Below are 18399 nucleotides of genomic sequence, written 5' to 3' on the forward strand. Positions count from 1 at the left end.
ACCTCCAAAAAATGGCACCAAAGAGACATTGCTAATCTAAAGTTTATTTCTCAAATAAATGGTACATTCTTTATACAGTGGATTTCGAAAAGTAGATTATTAAATCCATTCTACCCTTTACGAAATCTGTAAAAGGACAAAATGAAGTACATACCTACAGTACCAGAAAAATTAATACAAAATTCTAAATAGAGGCTCGTACGATTATTTATATGTACTGTATACTTGCCACATCTAAAAAAATTCGTATTTAAACCAGTGATTAGTTTGATTTTACATTAATATATCATATTAATAATAAACTAACTACAACATTATTACACAGTATATTTTAAAGGTTCATTAGGTGTAATAAATCGTTCATTTTTTTACATAAATGCGGAGAATTTGGTTTATAACCTCCACTCCGTGGTGTTATTATTTTATTTTTTATTAAAATAATTAAGGTAACGTTTCTCACCTGTCCTATTTCTCTACCGAAAATTAACAGTAGGTTTTTATTATTTACAACTATAATAAGTAAAGTATCCAAAAGCAAACGATCATATACAGTATAATATCCACCCTAAGCAGTAGTACGACCTTTATTTTGAAAGATCACGCACTTCAACTAATACCTACATATTATACAACCTTCTGATGATAGGATTAATTAGCAAACCATATTTAGTTAACATTGACCACTGGGCCAAAAAGAAAGTCATATAAGCAGTAATGCCTATAAGAAAGACTAAGGCGAGTATTTGTATATTATAATATAGACCCGGAAAATGCAGTTTCGTTTTTTACACATGATATACTAACGAATTTAAGAACGTACATTGTAGGTACTACGTTTAGCCCCAATTTTTCAACCCTAATCCACCTATTACATACACACACTACAGCAATTCTAGCCCTATATTTTGCCCTACTTTAATCTAGGGCTAAAGTTAGCACCACTTTGTTGTTAGAAACATGAAAAAAATCGATTTTGCCATGCCGTAGCTTCGTTAATAATGACATTATTGGACTAGTACACGTCATAATAATACAAAATTTAAATAAATCTTTTAGCTGCCGGCGGTGTTTGGGGTGCAGACGATCCAGGAGGAAGTGCGGCTCCACCCTGGGAAACGGCGCCTTGTCCCGGTGGAGCTGCCACCACATTACTCACTGGCATCACGGGGGCTTGAGGGGGAGGGTTGTCAGGCATGAATTTCACTAAAATTTTAACCCAATGTTATCCTACACACAAATACACAAAATCCCTATCAAATAGCTTGCTACATAAGTATTTCGCTCAAAAATGGTGCCAATTACGTAATCGTGGCTAATTTGTTACAGGTACATTTCATTTTTTATTGGGTACTTTTTGATTTGATAGTACAGTATAACAGTTGTATTGAAATGTGATGTCTTCTATCTGTCTTTCATGTGTGCAGATTAATTTTGCAAGTCGTAAACGGAGAACATGTACTTGGCAAAATTAATCTTTAATGTAATGAATGGTATGGAACGTTTAGAATAGTGTAACATGCAAAAAAAGTATTAAAAGGTAAATCTGAAAAGTATAAAAGCATGCCTGCATATATATAATATTATACTTATTACCTTTTCGTTGGTGTATATATGATTCTGACATTTTTTTAATGAATTACTATGAGAGTATGTTTGAAACTGTGTTGAATTCATTTCAATAATACTTTACCATTTTAGCGTTTATGATAAATTGTTTCCCTATAAGTACTTCTATTTTTTTTTGTCTCTATAAATGCACTAATATGTTTACATGCAAAGATTTTCGTTACCTAACGATTATTATGTAATAATATAGACATTCCTTCTGGTGACCTAATTTTAGCTTATTATGTGCATTCGTTTTAAGAAACTAGACGTGCAAGGGTGACCATGCAAAATGCGATGATGAAACATATCATTATCCTCATCGGTACTTTTTTAAAGACAGCATTGTAATTCGCGCTATGCCCGATAGATGGCAACACTTCAACTACCCAATTCTACTAATTAATAGAAAGGCTAGCCTTTATAAAGATCACATGGAGACAACAACTTCCCCACCACCGATCTGTTATGTAGCAGGCCCCCTCTATTTGATTAACAAGAGTAACATTATGTTTCAACATTCGGCATATAAAAATTGTGAAAAAATGGCAAAAAGAATATGAAAGTTCTCTATATATATAGATAGAAAGACAGACAGACAGACAGACAGAAGCGGAATATACAACAAATGACACAACAACAAAAAGTTTCTTTTTAGTTACCGAACGAACATGGTAGGAAATCAATGTATAGATAACCCGTTAAGATGATTACATAAAGTTCACTAGAAAGAGAAAACATTTATTGTACAAGTGAGCAATTGTTTAGAGTCGCATTGTTATAAACCAAAAAAAAAAAAAGAATATAAAATAAAAACCAAAAAAAGACTATTAACGCCTATCACACTACGCTATATGATGCGATACTTACTAACAATAATTATTAGAATTACCAGTCCAATTACCCCCATGATGATCATCATCTAGAAATATTATTGTTTATATTACATTAAGAAAACGTGTTTAATAAAAACGAACCTTTAAATTCTGTAGCCAAAACTTTCTCTTCAACTTTCCCGCCTGCTGTTCAAATTGTGATGCGCCTTGCTGGAGAGCGTCTGAAATTTATCGAATGAACAATTGTAATTCGTGTGTTGGGTTTTTTTTTTGTAATATGTTCATGGCCCTTACGTAAATCCGGTCCTGCATAATTTACCTGCTCGATCATCGAGTTCCGAAAGTTTCGAGTCCCTTTCTAAAACTTTTTCTACGTTTGTTTTCATAATATCCACTACTTCATCGACTTGCGCCTGTGTTTGTTGTAATCTCTTTTGGGCAGCGATTTGCTGGGGTGTACGAGGACCCCCAACAATCCCATCTTCCCCACCGGCAGTGGCTGCCCCTAAGTTGTCCCCTGTTGACCTACATTTTTATTAAAAAAGATATATAAGTATTTCTTGCATTCACTATACAGTTTAATCCTTTTGCATTGTAATTGTATATGTATAATAGATGTCTTAAGGAAATTCTATTTTTAACCCGAAAGAGCTAAAATCAATTAAGATAACAAAAAGTTTTGTGGTTTCCTTAACGCAATAAGAGTCAACAAATAACAAATCTGGCGCATGCGTTTGTAAAAATCAATCTAATTTTTATTATTTTTTTTGTACAAATAACTTTTTATATTGAAATATTTTCACTAAAATCTTACTATTGTAGCCATTTGTACAATAGCTACGATTTTATTTTTAAAATTAGTACGTAATTTAAAGCACTTCTTCCAATATATTAATTTGGAATTAGAAAATTATTTCTAATGGCTAAACAACTACAAATATTCAAAAGGATTAAAAATATACAATTCAAATAATAAATTAATGATATTATTCCTTTACAATAAGTATTTTGCTTTACAATTGCTTCTGTAATCGTACAAAAAAGGATGATGTCTTTCTTAAACACAAACATTTTTTTAATCAGATACCTAACGTATATAATTAACGTTTATGATTTTTAATAGGAATTATTTCGCACTAGTCGATAATACTAAGGCGCTGTTTTTGGTATTTTGGTTTCTCCTTAAGATAACATGTTAAAATTAAACAGGCAATAACAAATGAAATTTAAACTATAAGATAGAAGCGATTACCGATCTACTTACATGCTATTTCACTGTAATAAAAATTAAAATGTAGGCGAACACTTGATAAAATGTGTGGTTGAAATATCCGTATTGATATTTCTGACGTCATACTGCCGTGCCACCCCTGCGCACTAAGATCGCGATATGCACCGACATAGGTCAGTACCAAATTGTTTAAACATTCGAAAAAGACATATTTCTTCAATTAATAATAAAAACCAATTTTAAAGTATTTTACGTAACAAAATTTATTTTTTAAATATTAATAATCTCAACAAATTAAATAAGGAATGCTTATTGTATAACACAACAGACACTCGATAGTGTAAACATCGCATAATGTGAACTGCTAAACTACCGTATATCATGAACAAACTACATAATCTTCGTTTATATGTATATAGAAGCGAATGACCATTGACCTTAAAAATCGATATTTCACCGTTGCTATTGCGCCATATTGCTGTAAATCCCCTAATATATTGGGTACTTTACTACAGATGCTCTTTACATATATTAACCCAAAGGGCAGAAGAGAGTGACGTCGACCCCACTGAACTGATGCTTATAAACTATTAAAAAGACCCCAAAAACAAACCAAAATGTATTCCAATTATAATATTCGTTAACGTGAACAAATCGATATTGTGAACAACTCTTTCGGTTCACATTATCAAGCGTCTACTGTAACTAGAAATAGTTGAAAAACTGTAAATATAAAACAATTGTGTAAAACCAATATGGCGGAAAATAATCTAAGCGATTTCAATATGGCAGACGCGGACGTTAGTTAACGGCTCGTTTTCAATTGTTCAGATATTAAAGATAGAAAATATTCAAAAAATACTGTCATATAAAAGTAAAAAAAAAATACCTATAACAGGAAAACAGAAAGAAAAGGGCAACGAACAGTTTATAAGCGAAAACTTATCCAAAAAATTGCTGTTCCAAAAATAAACTTACATAAATGAAAACAGTAGTGATAAAAGTAACTTATAATAAACAATAGTGGGTATGGTTTTGGTATTTTCTTATTGAACACAAAATACATGCATACACTGACTTAAATTATTTTTTTATTTCGAAATCTATCATGTTATTTGGATCTTTAATTATTTCCAACTGGTGTTCATTAACTAAATGTAAGAGTGCAACGAAAATCGTTGCACAACTTAATTCTTTTTTCTCTGAGCCTGACATAAGTCTCGGAAGTCGTAAATAAATATTTCGAAAGCGAGTTGGACGAATCGGAAGTGCTTTCAATTGTTCTTCAGACAAATGCTAAAACACAACAATGAGTGGAAACACTCGCATATAACAATTAAGTTTAACAATGAAAACAAACCTTATTTTCATCTGTTACTAAACATCGTCGTACAGCATTCTTCAGTCTTTTTATATTTAATTTTTTCGGTTGCAATGCATAGTTTATGAAATTTTTCTTTACCTAAACAAATAGATATTAAAAAAAAAAAATAAAAAATAAATTTTGCGAACCATCTGAGGCGCTTCCACCAAATTGTCTCCTAAAAGCTGTCCAACATCTGCCAGCATTTCAGGCTCTACATTTGCACACTTTTCTGTAACAAGCTCTAACTCCTCCTCTAAGGGGCCATCGTCATTATCGTCAACTCCGCCATCGTCAAATGCCTGAAATTAAAAATAAATAAATAAATAACACTACCATAAACCTTTTCGTAACTCACCGGAAGAGCAGGTTGGGAACAATATTCAGAATCTAAAGGATTTTGATAGTTATAAGGTGTCACTTCGTCCTCAACCCCATCTTTCGGAAGGTCGACGTAATTTGTTTTAATAAATTGTGGTTTACTTAAGAGGGGGATGTCCATACTAAGAAATTTGTCTTCGAAAAGAATTTGCTGTTGCGTTATTCTGAAACCCAGTTCTTTAAGACCAAAAAATTTGCACCTACATAAGATTCAAGTACCTTTCTGGATCGTATTTAATCGGATTCTTTCGCGGTTTGTACTTGAGATTTTCGTCAAACAGAGATAAATTTAAGATATCTACATGATCGCGGTCGAGTTTCTGCTTTTTTCTTGGTCGTTTAGGTTTTTGCTGATGTTCCTCGACCACTCCAGAGAACTTTCTGACTAAGATTTTAAAATTAAAAGTTAAAATGGGTAAAAGAGGCGGGGTTTACCAGTGGGTCGTATATGTTTAAATTTCCAATGACTGGGACCAGCCAGAAGTTGCTTTTGGAATTGATTATCAGCCGAATGGGAAAACGTAGCATAGGAGTACTCCCCAGATACTGTGTTCCGCTCTTCTGGCCGGAAATCCGTTATAAATTCAGGCTCTACGTGAATTGCTGTATGGGCTTCAACCCTCTCGTCTTCTGATGACCCTGCTACCTCTGTTTCGTAACCTTAAGGTTTTTTTTTTGAAAAATGAAGAAAAAAACAATAATTCAAAACTTTACCATGCAAATCAGCGAAACTATGTATAGAACCGTCAAGTTCGGGAACAGGTACCCCGTTTTCATTAAAAACTATAACGTCATTGAATGAAGAATTCGGAGAGTCCATTCTGAAATTAATCATGTTCTGTCGGACGTACAAATATAGGGAAAATCTAGACTGATTCTTACAAATGACTGTCTTGTTCGGGATCCCAAGTATCTACTTCGAAACCTGTAAAGGGATCGCATATGTGAAATTCCTCAATCTCAACTGGCAAACGCCACGGTCTCATTATTTCAGATTCTTTTTTAAATTCTTCGTCTACCATTGCGTACGTCATCCAAGCCGGGTCATTGTTCCTGTATGTAAAAAACAACTTATATGTACAGTGTTAACTACTAATGAAAACTAAACAATTTGATGCCTACAGATTCATGAACTGATGACCATATGGATGCATGAGCATAGTGTTTGTACGCAAATCTGTAATAGAGTTAAAATCAACACCACTTCTAGTCTGAAAACAGTTGTTTACAAGTACAGGTATTTGCCCTGTTATAGACTTTATATTTTTAACTATTGTGTTTTTATTTTTAAGAGTTTTTCTCTTTCTCTTTTTACTGGTACGATTTTCCTTATCTTCTACATCAGGAGGCCCCTCATTGCCATCCTGGTTTTCTTCTGAAAATTAAACAGTAACCAGTACTGAAAAAAAAAAAATTTAAAAAGCTAACCATCTCCTTCTCCTTTCTTATTAGTAGCCCTTGTCATATTATGAGCCAGTTTAATTGCGTTAGAATGAACATCATCCACCCTCAAACCATAAATTTTAGCACTGACATCGAGTGAGGTACCGCCAAGTTGTAAATAGTCTCTAAGTTGTTTCTTTGATTCTAATACTACTGGCATATAATCAATCATTTTCAGGTCCCATACATTTTTTGCATTGATTTTCTGAAATAACAAAATGTTCAAACATGATATCTATAAAAGACGTTGATATAGGCACATTTTCTACAAATAACTTCAAGCAGAGCTGAAAGTGTTCATGGATTTCTTGTTCACTTCTTAGGGTCAAATCGGGAAACACAACATTACTTATACGACGCTCTACATCTGCCACACTACGTCTTTTCAATCTTTCAGACTCATCATCCTAAAATACAAGAATCAATTTAATAACATTCAAATTGTTTTCAAATTACATAAATACCTGATCGATTACCGGTTGAGGGGCAACAGACTTTCTTAAAAGTGATTTTCTTAAAGGGGACCCAAGAGCAATATTCGTTAACCTTACAATTGGGACTGCAGCATTAGTTAATTTGTTACGAGGAGTTCCCAAGGAAGTGGAGCAATTCATCGTTTAAAGGAATATTATTTACTGCAAAAAAACACAATTTATCACTAATTCACTCGAATTAAGAACAAAATCAAAATCAAACGTCAAATAAAAATCCCACATTTGTAATAACCGACAAATTTCAAATTTAATTTGAGCGTCACCATAGATAATAGAAATGATTAAGCATTACATATTAAACATCATAGACATTTACATTTGGATGTATTTTGAATTTATGGTCATTGTGTACAGTTGTTCACCGTACGATCGGTGCCACGCCAACGGCACCGTTATTGTTATGACGACGAGGCCGATGACGATTACTCGGAAGTGATGACGTACTATTTCTTTGTCACGTCTTGTTTTAATTTCAGTTTTCCCCTGTGCAATTCAATTAGTTCTTTTATCTCCTAGTACTGGAGTTGCGCACGGAGTTCTTAAGTGCCTCCAGCTACCTTATGTGTCCTTTTTCCCCGGTTTCCTTTCGTTTCGCTACTGCTATTTTAATAATTTTTACTATCTAACGAGCGCCCAAGTTTTTACTGAGACTTAATTTTTCCTATTTAGTAAATATATTATTATGTTTTATTGTTGAACAAAAGCGTTTTTAAAAAATTATTGTTTTATTATGTAATTTTGATAAACTTAATTTCGATTAAATAAATCTCCTTTATTGAGCAGGCATAACAAATTGTTTAATTCGAACAGAATCTGCTTCGATAAGACGTCGGCATGATGTTTATATTTACGTTTTCTGCGTTTATCGCACAACACTGTAAACATATACAGTCTGCAGTGGACGATCCTGTTTTGAACGCGCAAACGTCGGAGTTTAGTTATACCTTAAAATGAAAACGAGTATTCAGGTCGTGATAATATGTACCAGATTATTGAAAACCCGTTCCGATTCACCTATATATCACAGCTACATGCATATGCACTTATTTGTACAGTATGGATAAATATATAACAAAACACTAGACCGTCGAAAAGAGAAAGTATTTTTAATAACCAATCTCTTANAGGGATTAAACAGTGTTAGTCTGATAGATCTGTCTTATAATAATATTCAAAGCCTAAATACCAAAGTCTTTTGCAATTTGAATCAATTACAACATTTGTATCTGTCTCACAACTCGATACAATCGATTTCACCTAGTTTTCAGATCGAAAATTTAAAATATTTGTATTTAGATAATAACGATCTACAAGTGGTATCTCCAATTTTTGAATCAGAGAATTTATCATTGATTGATCTATCGTCTAACAAAATAAGAGAAATTGATCCAAGTTCATTTTATTCCTTACGCAATCTTAAAACCTTATCATTAAAAAATAATAGTATTTCTACGATTTACTTGTCGTTTGAAAACATTAAATATCGTCCAGAAAATATAAAAGTCGATAAACATGTTAATGTAAATTATTTGTAATAAATCGCATTCTGATTGGTGTATTTTTAACTCAATTTATTATAAATCAATCTATGCGCATAGAAAACTATGATTTGGTGTTATATGTTTATCTATGATTACTTCCTGTTGAGCCTTTGTTTTTGAATTTTTTATCTATGTTTTGACCGTTAACCGGTGTGTGTTCGTCTCTGTGTGTTTGCAAAACTATTACTAAAATTTAAAGATAAGATAAGTTTGTTTATAAACATAAAATCTTCAATTAGTAATTGTTAATTTAGTACGAAGTATTTATTTTGTTCAAACAAAGTAGTTTGAAGCCCGTTTATTTATAAAATGTTAAAGACAAAAATGGAGTCTATTATTGCCTGTTGGTTTTTGTTAATTTTTTGTGAAACTCATTGTTATAAACCAGTGGTTTTATTGCACGGCATAATGACTTACAATACCAGTATGGAACTAATTAAGAACAGAATAGAAGAAGTGAGTGTTACAGAAATAATTTATAACAGGTACCTAGTATTAGTTTATAATAAACTCAGGGATAAAAATATTCTTGCAGAAACATCCAGGAACGATAGTGTACAACACAAATCGTTACAGTGGGTGGTCAAGTTTGGAAAATATGTGGGAGCAGGTTCAAAATATGGGCTATGATTTAATGAACATAACACAAAAACACCCTGAAGGGGTCAATTTCTTAGGTAACCAGCATTACTATTTATTCTTTGGTAGTATACAACTAATTTGTTGTAATTTATTATTGTAGGTTATTCACAAGGTGCACTAATTGCAAGGGCAATTCTACAAGCCTTTCCTGAACACAATGTTCACAATTTTATTTCTCTGAGCGGGCCCCAAGCAGGTCAATATGGCAGTAAGTAAAACAATAAAATTGTCTGCTAGGTTGAATGACCTCAAATTTACTAAATATATTTTGCCCTCATATGTAATTACCAATAAAAATAACAATTAATTATGATGTAGCTAGACTGACTGAAACAAAAATTAGAAAACTAATTAACTAACGATAAAAAAAGACTAATTGGTATAGTGTAGTTACATTTACGTTTATTTTTGAATTTCAGCGGCGTTTTTACATATCATATTTCCCGGGTTAGCACTTAAGTCCGCCTTTGAATTATTTTATTCTAGAGTGGGTCAGCATACTTCTGTAGGAAATTATTGGAATGATCCTTACCATCAGGAACTTTATTACAATTATTCTGATTTTTTACCGTATATAAATAATGCAATTCCTTCTGAACGAAGTTACGATTTTAAAGCGGGTTTGGTCAAGTTAAACAATTTAGTATTAATAGGTGGTCCCCAGGACAATGTTATCACTCCGTGGGAATCAGCGTAAGGTTTAAAACAGTTGTTATGTACTTATTAGTTGAAGATTCATTTGTTTTTAGACATTTTGGTTATTATGATGGGAATGGGACTGTTATAAATATGGGAGAAAGGGATATTTATATAGATGATAAAATTGGTCTTAAAACATTGGATCTTTTAGGGAAACTTAAAACTATTACAGTTCCAGGGATAAACCATTTTATGTGGCATAAAAATATGACAATGGTAGACGAATTTGTTTTACCTTATCTTGATTAGATCTTTTTCTAATTGTTTTAAAATAATGCTCTCTAAAAAGTGAACAAAATCTAGTCGGAATTATAGTTTAATTAATGTTTTAAGTAGAAGATAATATTCTATTATTATTATCATTAAGTTCTGGCACCTTTAAAAGTGCTTTAATTCTATAACAACCCTTTGTTAATAAATAAATAAATATTAAAAGGGATTGTTTTGTTTTGGCTAAATATGGTATCGTTTGGCAACTCTCATTATGGCAGCGTCGCATGAAATATCTATGGGTGAAGAAAACAATAACATAACCTACTGAAAATATCTCGTGTTTTCTTATTAATTAATCGTAAAATAGAAATAAGTATTAATTGCAATTTATTTAGAAAAATGGCAGCGTTTTTTAGTAACGAAGCAGTTAGTTTAGATAAAACAGTAAATACCTCGAGTGTTCTAACAACAAAATCTGACGAAATAGAATCAGTGTACGATATTGAAAAGTGTACTAATTGGATTAAAGAAAATAATTTCAAAAATGTGAGTTATTCTTCCCTGTAACTTTATTTCCTTTTACATTATTTTATCTTAAGGTTTGTCTACAATTTCCTGATTTTCTGTTACCTGATTCGGTACAAATAAGTATACTTTTGGAGTCCCTTCTAGGAGGGCAACGTGTTTATATAATGGCTGATACAGCTTATGAAAGGTAAAAAATGATGTAAGGTCTCTTATTAAATATAATCTTTTAAAACATTTACTAGTTGTTGTATTGATTATCTAACAGCTGCACATGTAGATGGGGATGCAATAATCCATTTCGGTCCTATATGTTTTTCTAAAGAATCGGGTAAAGTGCCTTGTTTAAAAGTTTTCGAAAAAGGGAAACTTAATGTAGATGGTTTTGTGAATGCTTTTGGTTCATTCGATAATCAAAATAATGAGGAAGTAATAATCTTAATGGACACTCCATATTTAAATTATTTAGGTAGGCTGGTCATTGTTTTTCCTCATGTTTCGTTTCAAAATATTTACTAAGTTGCTTTTTTTTATTTTAGAAGAATTGCGTACAAACCTTAGCACTTTTAAAAATGTTTCGGTTAGAGATGTTACAGACTCTTCTTTAAGTTTAGGTTTACAGTGTACGATATTTGTTAGTAACAATTTAAGAAAGGTAAACATTCTTTCCCAAAGATATTCAGGTGAGAGTTACGCAACAATAAATGTATTGGGTGGTTGTTATTAACAATAATTGCTATTTTAAGAGGCCAAACTTTACCACTGTAATCCAGAGAACGAAAGTCCTTTGGAGATATTAAATTTCCAACAGGATTTGAGAGTTATTAAAAGGCGTAATTTTCTTTACGAAAAAATCAAAGATAGTAAAACTTTAGGAATAATCATCGGAACTTTAGCAATTAAAAATTATCTAAGTGTAATTGACAGGGTTAAAAAGCTCCTAAAACTTAACAACAAGAAATATTATCTAATTAGTGTTGGGAGACCAACGGTTGCCAAATTAGCAAACTTTCCAGAAGTAAGAAAATTAATTTTTCTTATTCAACAAAAAAAAATTTGAAGTCTCAGTTGAGATTCGAACCGTAAACGTAAATCGAGCGATTCAAATTCAACTTGGAACTTTACTTTTTTTTTTGTTTTTTTATAACGTAAATGATACTATGTAGTGTATTAATTAATTTTATAATTTTAGATTGAAGTTTACATTTTAGTGAGTTGTTCTATGAACGAGCTATACGAATCTCGTGATTTTTATCAGCCAATAGTCACCCCCTACGACGTAGAAATGGCGCTCAACCCCAACGCCAAACAGCTCCAGTTCTCTTACGATTTTAATACATACTTTTCGGAAACAGATTTGGAAAATTTAAATTTAAGAAAAGCAAACGAAGATGCAGACGTAAGTTTAATAACAGGTAAAGTTAGACAATCTGTCACGCAAGAGGAGGACAGTGTTGATTTGGAAGAACAAACTCAAGTCGCTTTGGGCAGTGACGGTACAGTTGCCCTTAATACACATTATGGGGCGGGATTTTTAGGTGCCAGAAGCTGGAAGGGGTTGGACCCCAATTTAGGTAAAGATGAACCAGCTGTGATACAAGAAGGACGTAAGGGGGTGGCCATGGCGTACGAAAATGAACAAACGTAATTTTGGGGAAATGGTGAGCTTTCTAAGCTCATCCAAATGTATCTTTTTAGCACAATAAATAAATAAATCTTATGGGTCTATTTTATTTTTATAATTTAGTACAAGCACGTACCTATTGTCTAAAATGTAATAAAGATATTTATGATTTTGTTGTTTTGTGCTAATACTAACATTCGTTAAACAATCACATTCAGCACAAAACTGATTGTTACTTGTTTTATTATATTTCAAGCGAAACAAAAAGCACTGGTACCTTGCCTTTTATTTTTGTTCTATTATTGTCGCTTACTATAAAGCGATGTATAGTTTGTTTCAGGTATTAATGATTACTAAACAAACAAATGCAACGTGAATATTTATTTCTAACATAGAAATAATGCCAATCATTTTTTATTTGTTTTTATCTTTAAAACAGTAGAAAATGAAAACAAAAGTAGTCGTAAAGGAATACGACGGTGACAAAGACGCGAGGGTGGGGGGAGACTAACGAAAATAATGTGTACTAAATATTTTTATTATTATTCCGTGTTGTTGCTATCGTTTAAAAGACTTATTATTCCTTCTTTACCGGACAAAAGTATTTTGTCTCCTGTTTTAAACATTTCTGTTGCATTTTCAACCCCAACGATACAGGGCAGGCCATATTCCCTAGCTACCACTGCTCCTAAAGTGTTTATTAATTATTTATTTTTGATTTACAAGTAGTATAATTCACATACCGTGTGATATAAGTCCCCCTATTTCAGTAACTATCCCAGATAGCATGGGGAAGTACGGTGACCACCCTATGTCAGTTGAATAAGTGATAAGAATGTCGCCTGTAATTAAAGTAGTTATTAAGCATAATATTATTTATTATGTTATAAATACCATTTTTTAAATGGTCGATGTTGTCGATCGATTTTATAACACACGCTCTTGCTACCGCGTCTCCCGGATACACGGGAGTGCCCTTTACGGATACCCCTTCCCTATGAGAGGATAGCAGTTCTAGAAGGGACTTTTTCTTTAATGGCTCTGGAACTCCCCACACAATTTCGGGGAATTTCAGATCATTCCATTGGGGATAAAGTTTCTTTCTTCTTGTTGCCCTAAACAATTTTTTTTTTTTTTTGGGTTAAAGTAATTATACGATGGTTTTATTATTGCTTACTTAGCCACTAGTGCAATGTTTTCTTTTTTGATAATTTTTTCAATTTCGTACAAACTCAAATGAAAAATTAAATGGTCGTGGGGCAGGTGACCGTTGCGCACCATTCGCGTTGATAAAGTGCGAATTGCCCTTTTGAGTTTGTCTATTACCATTATTACATCACATTTTGTTTTTTCGCGATCCAGCATGGACTTTATGCACTTGTTGATGAAATACTTTAAGATGATCCTATAAATTTATTTGCGTCACGTGCTGTCCAGGAATGTCCATTTTTTATGGACAGTACTGTACATACCTTTTTGGATAACTTTTCAATGTCTGAAGTTTATTTAGAGTTTCGTCAACTGTTAAATTTTCTTTTGTTTTTTCGTGTGTTGTTTGCTTACGACAATTGGCCTGTATCATGCTAATGAGCCTGCTTGGATCTTCTTTCCATGAACGTTCAGCTAGTTCGAACTGGAATTAAACAATTGAATGAGTTTTGCGCATTTTAAGTTTAAAATTTGTACTTCTTTATAAACTCGGTGTCCGTGGATGTCTAGGAAATTACTCAGTAAACTTTTTACAGTTGGCGATTTATTTCCTAGCCATTCAAGTCCCAGTTTCGGGTCAATGTTGACGAATTCTTCGCTGATATTTTCTTTTTTTATAGTTTTTGCAATCAGTTCCAATTGTTTCGGAATTGTTGCCGATATAATGTTTGCTGAGATCGATAGTATCAATACAATGTCTTGAAATACTTCGTCATTTATGTCTGTAAATGTATGTTATTATTTTTTTTTTAATATTTTCTGGTTTTGTAATTGCTTACCGGTTTTGTTATTGGTTAAGACGCTGAACACGATGGCTTGATAAAAAACATTAACCCTCGAGATGTGGCAGTATCGGTCTGTGACCGTTTCTATAATTTTCAATGCCTCTTTGATTTTTTTGAGTATGGTTTCGCAAGAATCGTTATTATCGATTATTATTTCTAGATTTTTTGCAATTTGTTCGGTCTCTGCTACAGTGGCATCAGTATTTTTGAAAAGTGTTAACATTTCTGGAATTAACTGATAAGTTTTTTTGGTTCCGAAAATTTTTTTTGCCATATTGTGCATCTTTTCGTTTATGGCATAATGCCCGAAAACGGCCAGTTCACAAGCCCTTACTCCCATACTTATATCTTCTTCGGTTCTTGATAGTAAAGTCTAAAAGATTCACATTCAATAACATCGAAACTATTTGATACGTATACATGTACAGTGCTGTTCATTGAAAATGGACAAAAGAGATTGTTCACTTGTTTTACGTCATTTGTTAAAATGATCCGCTTTTGTTTTTACAATTGTTTCGTCCATTTTCATGAACGTTACCGTACGTTTATTATGTCCATCAGACAGTTATGATGACTCGTAATTATCGCTTTGGCTTTGACTTTGTTAAGGTTTGTAAAAGAGTTGTTTATGGTCGTAGTAACGAGGTCGTGTGATAGAACGGTCTCTGCCCCAGGTTTTACCTCCCCCACGTTGGCTTTGGTGTACGCGAAATCTGGTCCCACTACGGGGGTATCGTATTCGTGGGTCAGTTCGAAATCCGTCCACGAATTTAATGTTGTAACTGGTCGCGATTGTAAAATATAAAGTTGACCCTACAAATTGATTTTACCGACTTCAGTTGTTACTTAGGGCGTGTTTTGTTTTTTTTTATTTGACCTCGCAAAAGGACCATTCTATGTCCCTCGGCGACCCAAACGTTTTTTCTATGTGCAAGCCAACTTTTCCTAATGTTAGTGCTTGTTCGGACGATAAACTCCATTCTTCTTCCGATTCCGGGTCGATTTCGGTAACTTTGGTACCCTTGTGTGCCATAACAACTTTAACTTTTTTCGACCCTTTCTGTTTCGATAATATGGAAATCTTGTCGTCCCAGGTCTTTGATAAAATGTAGGTGTCAGGGTCGGCTTGCCCAGATACGACACTCTAAAAATGTTTACGTCATGGGGAGGGTTGTGAATTTTTGTTATCGTTTTTACCTCTCCAAGGCCGTAATTGGAAGTTATGACCATTTGGGACATATCGGATGTGGAAGGGTGACATGTAAAGATTACACCGGAAGTGTCCGACGGGACCATTTTCTGTACGATTACCGCCATGTCGGTGACGATGGGTAGTCCATGGTTCCTTCTGTAGTGGACGCTTTGAAATGTGAATAACGACGCCCAGCATCTCGGTACAGCTTCTAAAATTTCTTCTTCTGTTTGGCAACCCAAATATGTCGCGTTTTGACCAGCGGTTGAGAATTCCTCCGAATCTTCGATGGTTCCTGAAAAAAATTATCGATTTTTAGTACAGAGTGCATTTCGTTTTGAGTTTGTTCATTTATCCACCTGACGATCGGACTGCCCATTTTACTTCAGGCGTACCATTTTTTGAGGGCAAATTCAAATTTTTGATAATTTCGTTTGCAATATCTCGAGGTACTGGTTCTTTTGCTAACAAACTGGTAACTCTAAAAATTGATTTTAATTAGCGATTTATGTCAGATGTGGCAACGACGTTAATTAACTCTTCACAACAGTCTCCAATATTTCGATCACTTTTTCCGAAACAGGCATGCTCTAGTTGTTCAAGGGCCCGTTTGATGTTCTTATTTTCTTCTAAAAGTTTGTTTAGGGCATTGCTAAGTATTACAAACCCCGCTGGCACAATAAACTAAAATAATATTGTAAGTAGTACGTAAAAGTTGTAGTTTAAAGAAGAATACTTACGTCATTCGTTTGTATCGCTGTGAGTAGGGATAGGGAAGCTCCTTTTCCTCCTGTCAGGGCTATTTTAGTAGACAAGGGGTCGGTAAAGGGTAGTACAAAATTTTCTGGCGGCAAGTAGTTTTTCGAATGTGACGGTTTGACTATAGTTTGAATTCGGACTTTGTCTTCTAAAAAATAATACGATTATTTAAAGTTGGATTTTTTTTTGTTAAATATGTTACCGGAATTTTGAGTTTGATACCAAAAACTGATGATCCCTTTGGCATCTTCACCATTAACTACACAATTAGCTAAGCCTTGCTTTCTAATCCAGCCATCTTGGAACTTGTTTTCGAATTGTATTATTGTTTTTGGGTTTATATGAATTACGCACTTTAAATCCTTACCGTCAACTGTAAATTCAAAATGTTTAGTATAAGGGATGTTTCTGGAGTAAGTAGCAAGCTTGCAGAGGGTGATAGGGCATTATAAAACAAGAAAATTAAACTTAGTGGTTCGAAAGTAAACCGTTTTCGAGAAAAACGTATTTGAATGTACAATCAAGGGGCAGTCCGGTTCTGGAAGGAAACGCGACATTGCAACGCCGTATTCAATTAGCTGCAGCATCCATGTTGTATGTGTTTTTGTTTTGTATTTTGTGTTCTCAATACCACATTGAGATGTACTTTAAACAGTACTGCATACTATCAGCGATGAACAAAGTAATTATTTCATTAATTGTTATTACAATGATGATTATGCGTAGTAGCTGTTGATATTTACTTTATTAGCCTTTCCATAGCCTGTTTAATGTTTATATTTTTTATCGATGTAGTTACTTAGTTGTTATCGCAATTTCTCTATGTACTTATACGTTGTTAATTCACGACCAGGGTCGGCTTCGGATTGCAACTTCGTCTAGTTTTCTGATTGCATTTAGTTAACACCCTCAAAAGCATGCTTTTTTTTTTCAGAAACACCCTGTACAATTAGTGATTGGTTTTTGTTATCGTTACTTGCCAGAAAAATGTGCTGTTAATGTTTTTGGTACGATTTCGTCCGCTCCTTGGTATTCCAAGAAAATATCGTTTTCCTTTATCGCAAATAAATTCCCATTCCCAAAATATACGGTCCCATATCTCAAACTAGCGACAGGAATATTTTTAATAAAGCATAAGAATATTACGTAATTTATCTGTTTTACTTTTTACAACCCCATTTGAATCGTTTCGCCCCAATACAAAATAAGGTACCATCACGCGCGGTAACGTACAAACAAATATCTCTATCGAGGCAATAAGTATCCGATGTTCCGTAATATCTTTTACGGAATCCGGGAACATGTAGAGGGGTTTCCGCTGGGAACTGGGCACCCCCAATATATCCTATAAATGCGCCGTATTGTTCGTACCCTTTTTGGTCACCCCTAAACAATTTGTCTTACAGATATTAAACTAGATGAGTCTGTTTGAAATTTTACTTTACATTAACTCCAGCCACTCCTGATCTTTCCATTCCTCCCTTGATATATCGTCCGCCAAAAGATTGGTGGTGTAATCTTGAGGAGATTTAATAAGTGAATTTGATGCCGCATTCCAACTAAAATTTTTAAATTTTAAAAATGGAAAAATACGTGATTTTTTAATAGTTTTTTTACATGAATCGAAATTGGACATATTCAATGTTATTGTTGCTGTCGTTTGATAGACGGTTTCTTAAAAATCCATGATAAACTACTCTAAGTCTTTTAAATGGTTCTATAATCCATATTCGAAGGCCTTGCGTAGACCATTCGTTTTTCGAATAAATATTATTTAAAATAACTTTATTTTTATCTAAAATGTGATGATTAGATATTAGGATAGAAACTATTTGAAAATAGATTTACTTGGTAGAA

General features: G+C 33.3%; 5 protein-coding genes across 7 annotated transcripts; 2 read left to right on the forward strand and 3 right to left on the reverse strand.

Moving 5' to 3' along the window:
* Nucleotides 1-35: 35 nt before the first annotated feature.
* LOC108743336 (vesicle-associated membrane protein 2) lies at nucleotides 36-4595 on the reverse strand. The gene is made up of 5 exons (XM_025977724.1): nucleotides 3706-4595; nucleotides 2761-2966; nucleotides 2583-2662; nucleotides 2476-2527; nucleotides 36-1203 (listed from the first exon to the last, which is right to left on the reverse strand). Coding segments are annotated over exons 1-5 (504 nt in total). The 5' UTR covers nucleotides 3708-4595; the 3' UTR covers nucleotides 36-1039.
* A 105-nt stretch (nucleotides 4596-4700) lies between these two features.
* On the reverse strand, nucleotides 4701-7602 carry LOC108743323 (condensin complex subunit 2-like). Of its 2 annotated transcripts, none has more exons than XM_025977723.1 (12): nucleotides 7324-7602; nucleotides 7120-7266; nucleotides 6845-7064; nucleotides 6539-6791; nucleotides 6299-6469; nucleotides 6131-6237; nucleotides 5852-6064; nucleotides 5636-5801; nucleotides 5394-5580; nucleotides 5185-5337; nucleotides 5033-5134; nucleotides 4701-4968 (listed from the first exon to the last, which is right to left on the reverse strand). In XM_025977723.1, exons 1-12 carry the CDS (start codon nucleotides 7471-7473, stop codon nucleotides 4756-4758), a joined length of 2082 nt encoding a protein of 693 aa, XP_025833508.1. In that variant the 5' UTR covers nucleotides 7474-7602; the 3' UTR covers nucleotides 4701-4755. The 2 variants fall into 2 exon arrangements, with proteins under 2 accessions (XP_025833508.1, XP_018334355.2); XM_018478853.2 differs by having other exon boundaries at nucleotides 5852-6076; nucleotides 7324-7601.
* An 878-nt stretch (nucleotides 7603-8480) lies between these two features.
* On the forward strand, nucleotides 8481-10501 carry LOC108743334 (lysosomal thioesterase PPT2 homolog). 2 transcript variants are annotated; one of them, XM_018478869.2, is made up of 5 exons: nucleotides 8481-9350; nucleotides 9430-9571; nucleotides 9637-9744; nucleotides 9956-10229; nucleotides 10286-10501. In XM_018478869.2, exons 1-5 carry the CDS (start codon nucleotides 9204-9206, stop codon nucleotides 10482-10484), a joined length of 870 nt encoding a protein of 289 aa, XP_018334371.1. In that variant the 5' UTR covers nucleotides 8481-9203; the 3' UTR covers nucleotides 10485-10501. The 2 variants fall into 2 exon arrangements, with proteins under 2 accessions (XP_018334371.1, XP_018334372.1); XM_018478870.2 differs by lacking the exon at nucleotides 10286-10501 and having other exon boundaries at nucleotides 10023-10115.
* Nucleotides 10502-10827: 326 nt separating this feature from the next.
* Nucleotides 10828-12693, forward strand: LOC108743333 (2-(3-amino-3-carboxypropyl)histidine synthase subunit 2-like). The gene is made up of 6 exons (XM_018478868.2): nucleotides 10828-10994; nucleotides 11048-11163; nucleotides 11219-11442; nucleotides 11513-11656; nucleotides 11720-11991; nucleotides 12166-12693. The coding sequence occupies exons 1-6, from the start codon at nucleotides 10848-10850 to the stop codon at nucleotides 12619-12621; spliced, it is 1359 nt and encodes a 452-aa protein (XP_018334370.1). The 5' UTR covers nucleotides 10828-10847; the 3' UTR covers nucleotides 12622-12693.
* A 421-nt stretch (nucleotides 12694-13114) lies between these two features.
* On the reverse strand, nucleotides 13115-18331 carry LOC108743335 (putative phosphoenolpyruvate synthase). Its single transcript, XM_025977719.1, has 18 exons — nucleotides 18160-18331; nucleotides 17988-18101; nucleotides 17707-17928; nucleotides 17523-17647; nucleotides 16745-16915; nucleotides 16524-16690; nucleotides 16322-16467; nucleotides 16143-16264; nucleotides 15789-16078; nucleotides 15469-15735; nucleotides 15135-15404; nucleotides 14586-14964; nucleotides 14284-14528; nucleotides 14070-14230; nucleotides 13775-14002; nucleotides 13492-13712; nucleotides 13341-13439; nucleotides 13115-13285 (listed from the first exon to the last, which is right to left on the reverse strand). Coding segments are annotated over exons 2-18 (3261 nt in total). The 5' UTR covers nucleotides 17990-18101; nucleotides 18160-18331; the 3' UTR covers nucleotides 13115-13139.
* Between the last annotated feature and the right edge of the window lie 68 nt (nucleotides 18332-18399).

This window comes from Agrilus planipennis, unplaced genomic scaffold, assembly GCF_000699045.2.
Source record: "Agrilus planipennis isolate EAB-ADULT unplaced genomic scaffold, Apla_2.0 scaffold435, whole genome shotgun sequence".
Classification (NCBI taxonomy): Eukaryota; Metazoa; Arthropoda; class Insecta; order Coleoptera; family Buprestidae; genus Agrilus; species Agrilus planipennis.

Excerpts from the sequence above, each read along its gene's own strand:
- LOC108743336 (XM_025977724.1), bottom strand. Across the intron at positions 2,663-2,760 it reads GGAACTCGATGATCGAGCAG|ACGCTCTCCAGCAAGGCGCA; the intron begins GTAAATTATGCA and ends GATAAATTTCAG. Across the intron at positions 1,204-2,475 it reads AATTCTAATAATTATTGTTA|TGAAATTCATGCCTGACAAC; the intron begins GTAAGTATCGCA and ends TTAAAATTTTAG.
- LOC108743323 (XM_018478853.2), bottom strand. The coding sequence starts at position 7,473 with ATGAATTGCTCCACTTCCTTGGGAACTCCTCGTAACAAATTAACTAAT. Across the intron at positions 7,065-7,119 it reads TGAAGTTATTTGTAGAAAAT|AAAATCAATGCAAAAAATGT; the intron begins GTGCCTATATCA and ends TTGTTATTTCAG. Across the intron at positions 5,802-5,851 it reads TAAACATATACGACCCACTG|TCAGAAAGTTCTCTGGAGTG; the intron begins GTAAACCCCGCC and ends TTAAAATCTTAG.
- LOC108743334 (XM_018478869.2), top strand. The coding sequence starts at position 9,204 with ATGTTAAAGACAAAAATGGAGTCTATTATTGCCTGTTGGTTTTTGTTA. Across the intron at positions 9,351-9,429 it reads TTAAGAACAGAATAGAAGAA|AAACATCCAGGAACGATAGT; the intron begins GTGAGTGTTACA and ends ATATTCTTGCAG. Across the intron at positions 9,572-9,636 it reads TGAAGGGGTCAATTTCTTAG|GTTATTCACAAGGTGCACTA; the intron begins GTAACCAGCATT and ends TTATTATTGTAG.
- LOC108743333 (XM_018478868.2), top strand. The coding sequence starts at position 10,848 with ATGGCAGCGTTTTTTAGTAACGAAGCAGTTAGTTTAGATAAAACAGTA. Across the intron at positions 11,164-11,218 it reads GCTGATACAGCTTATGAAAG|TTGTTGTATTGATTATCTAA; the intron begins GTAAAAAATGAT and ends AACATTTACTAG. Across the intron at positions 11,443-11,512 it reads TCCATATTTAAATTATTTAG|AAGAATTGCGTACAAACCTT; the intron begins GTAGGCTGGTCA and ends TTTTTATTTTAG.
- LOC108743335 (XM_025977719.1), bottom strand. Across the intron at positions 16,265-16,321 it reads ATTGGAGACTGTTGTGAAGA|AGTTACCAGTTTGTTAGCAA; the intron begins GTTAATTAACGT and ends ATCAATTTTTAG. Across the intron at positions 14,529-14,585 it reads CTTAACCAATAACAAAACCG|ACATAAATGACGAAGTATTT; the intron begins GTAAGCAATTAC and ends ATACATTTACAG.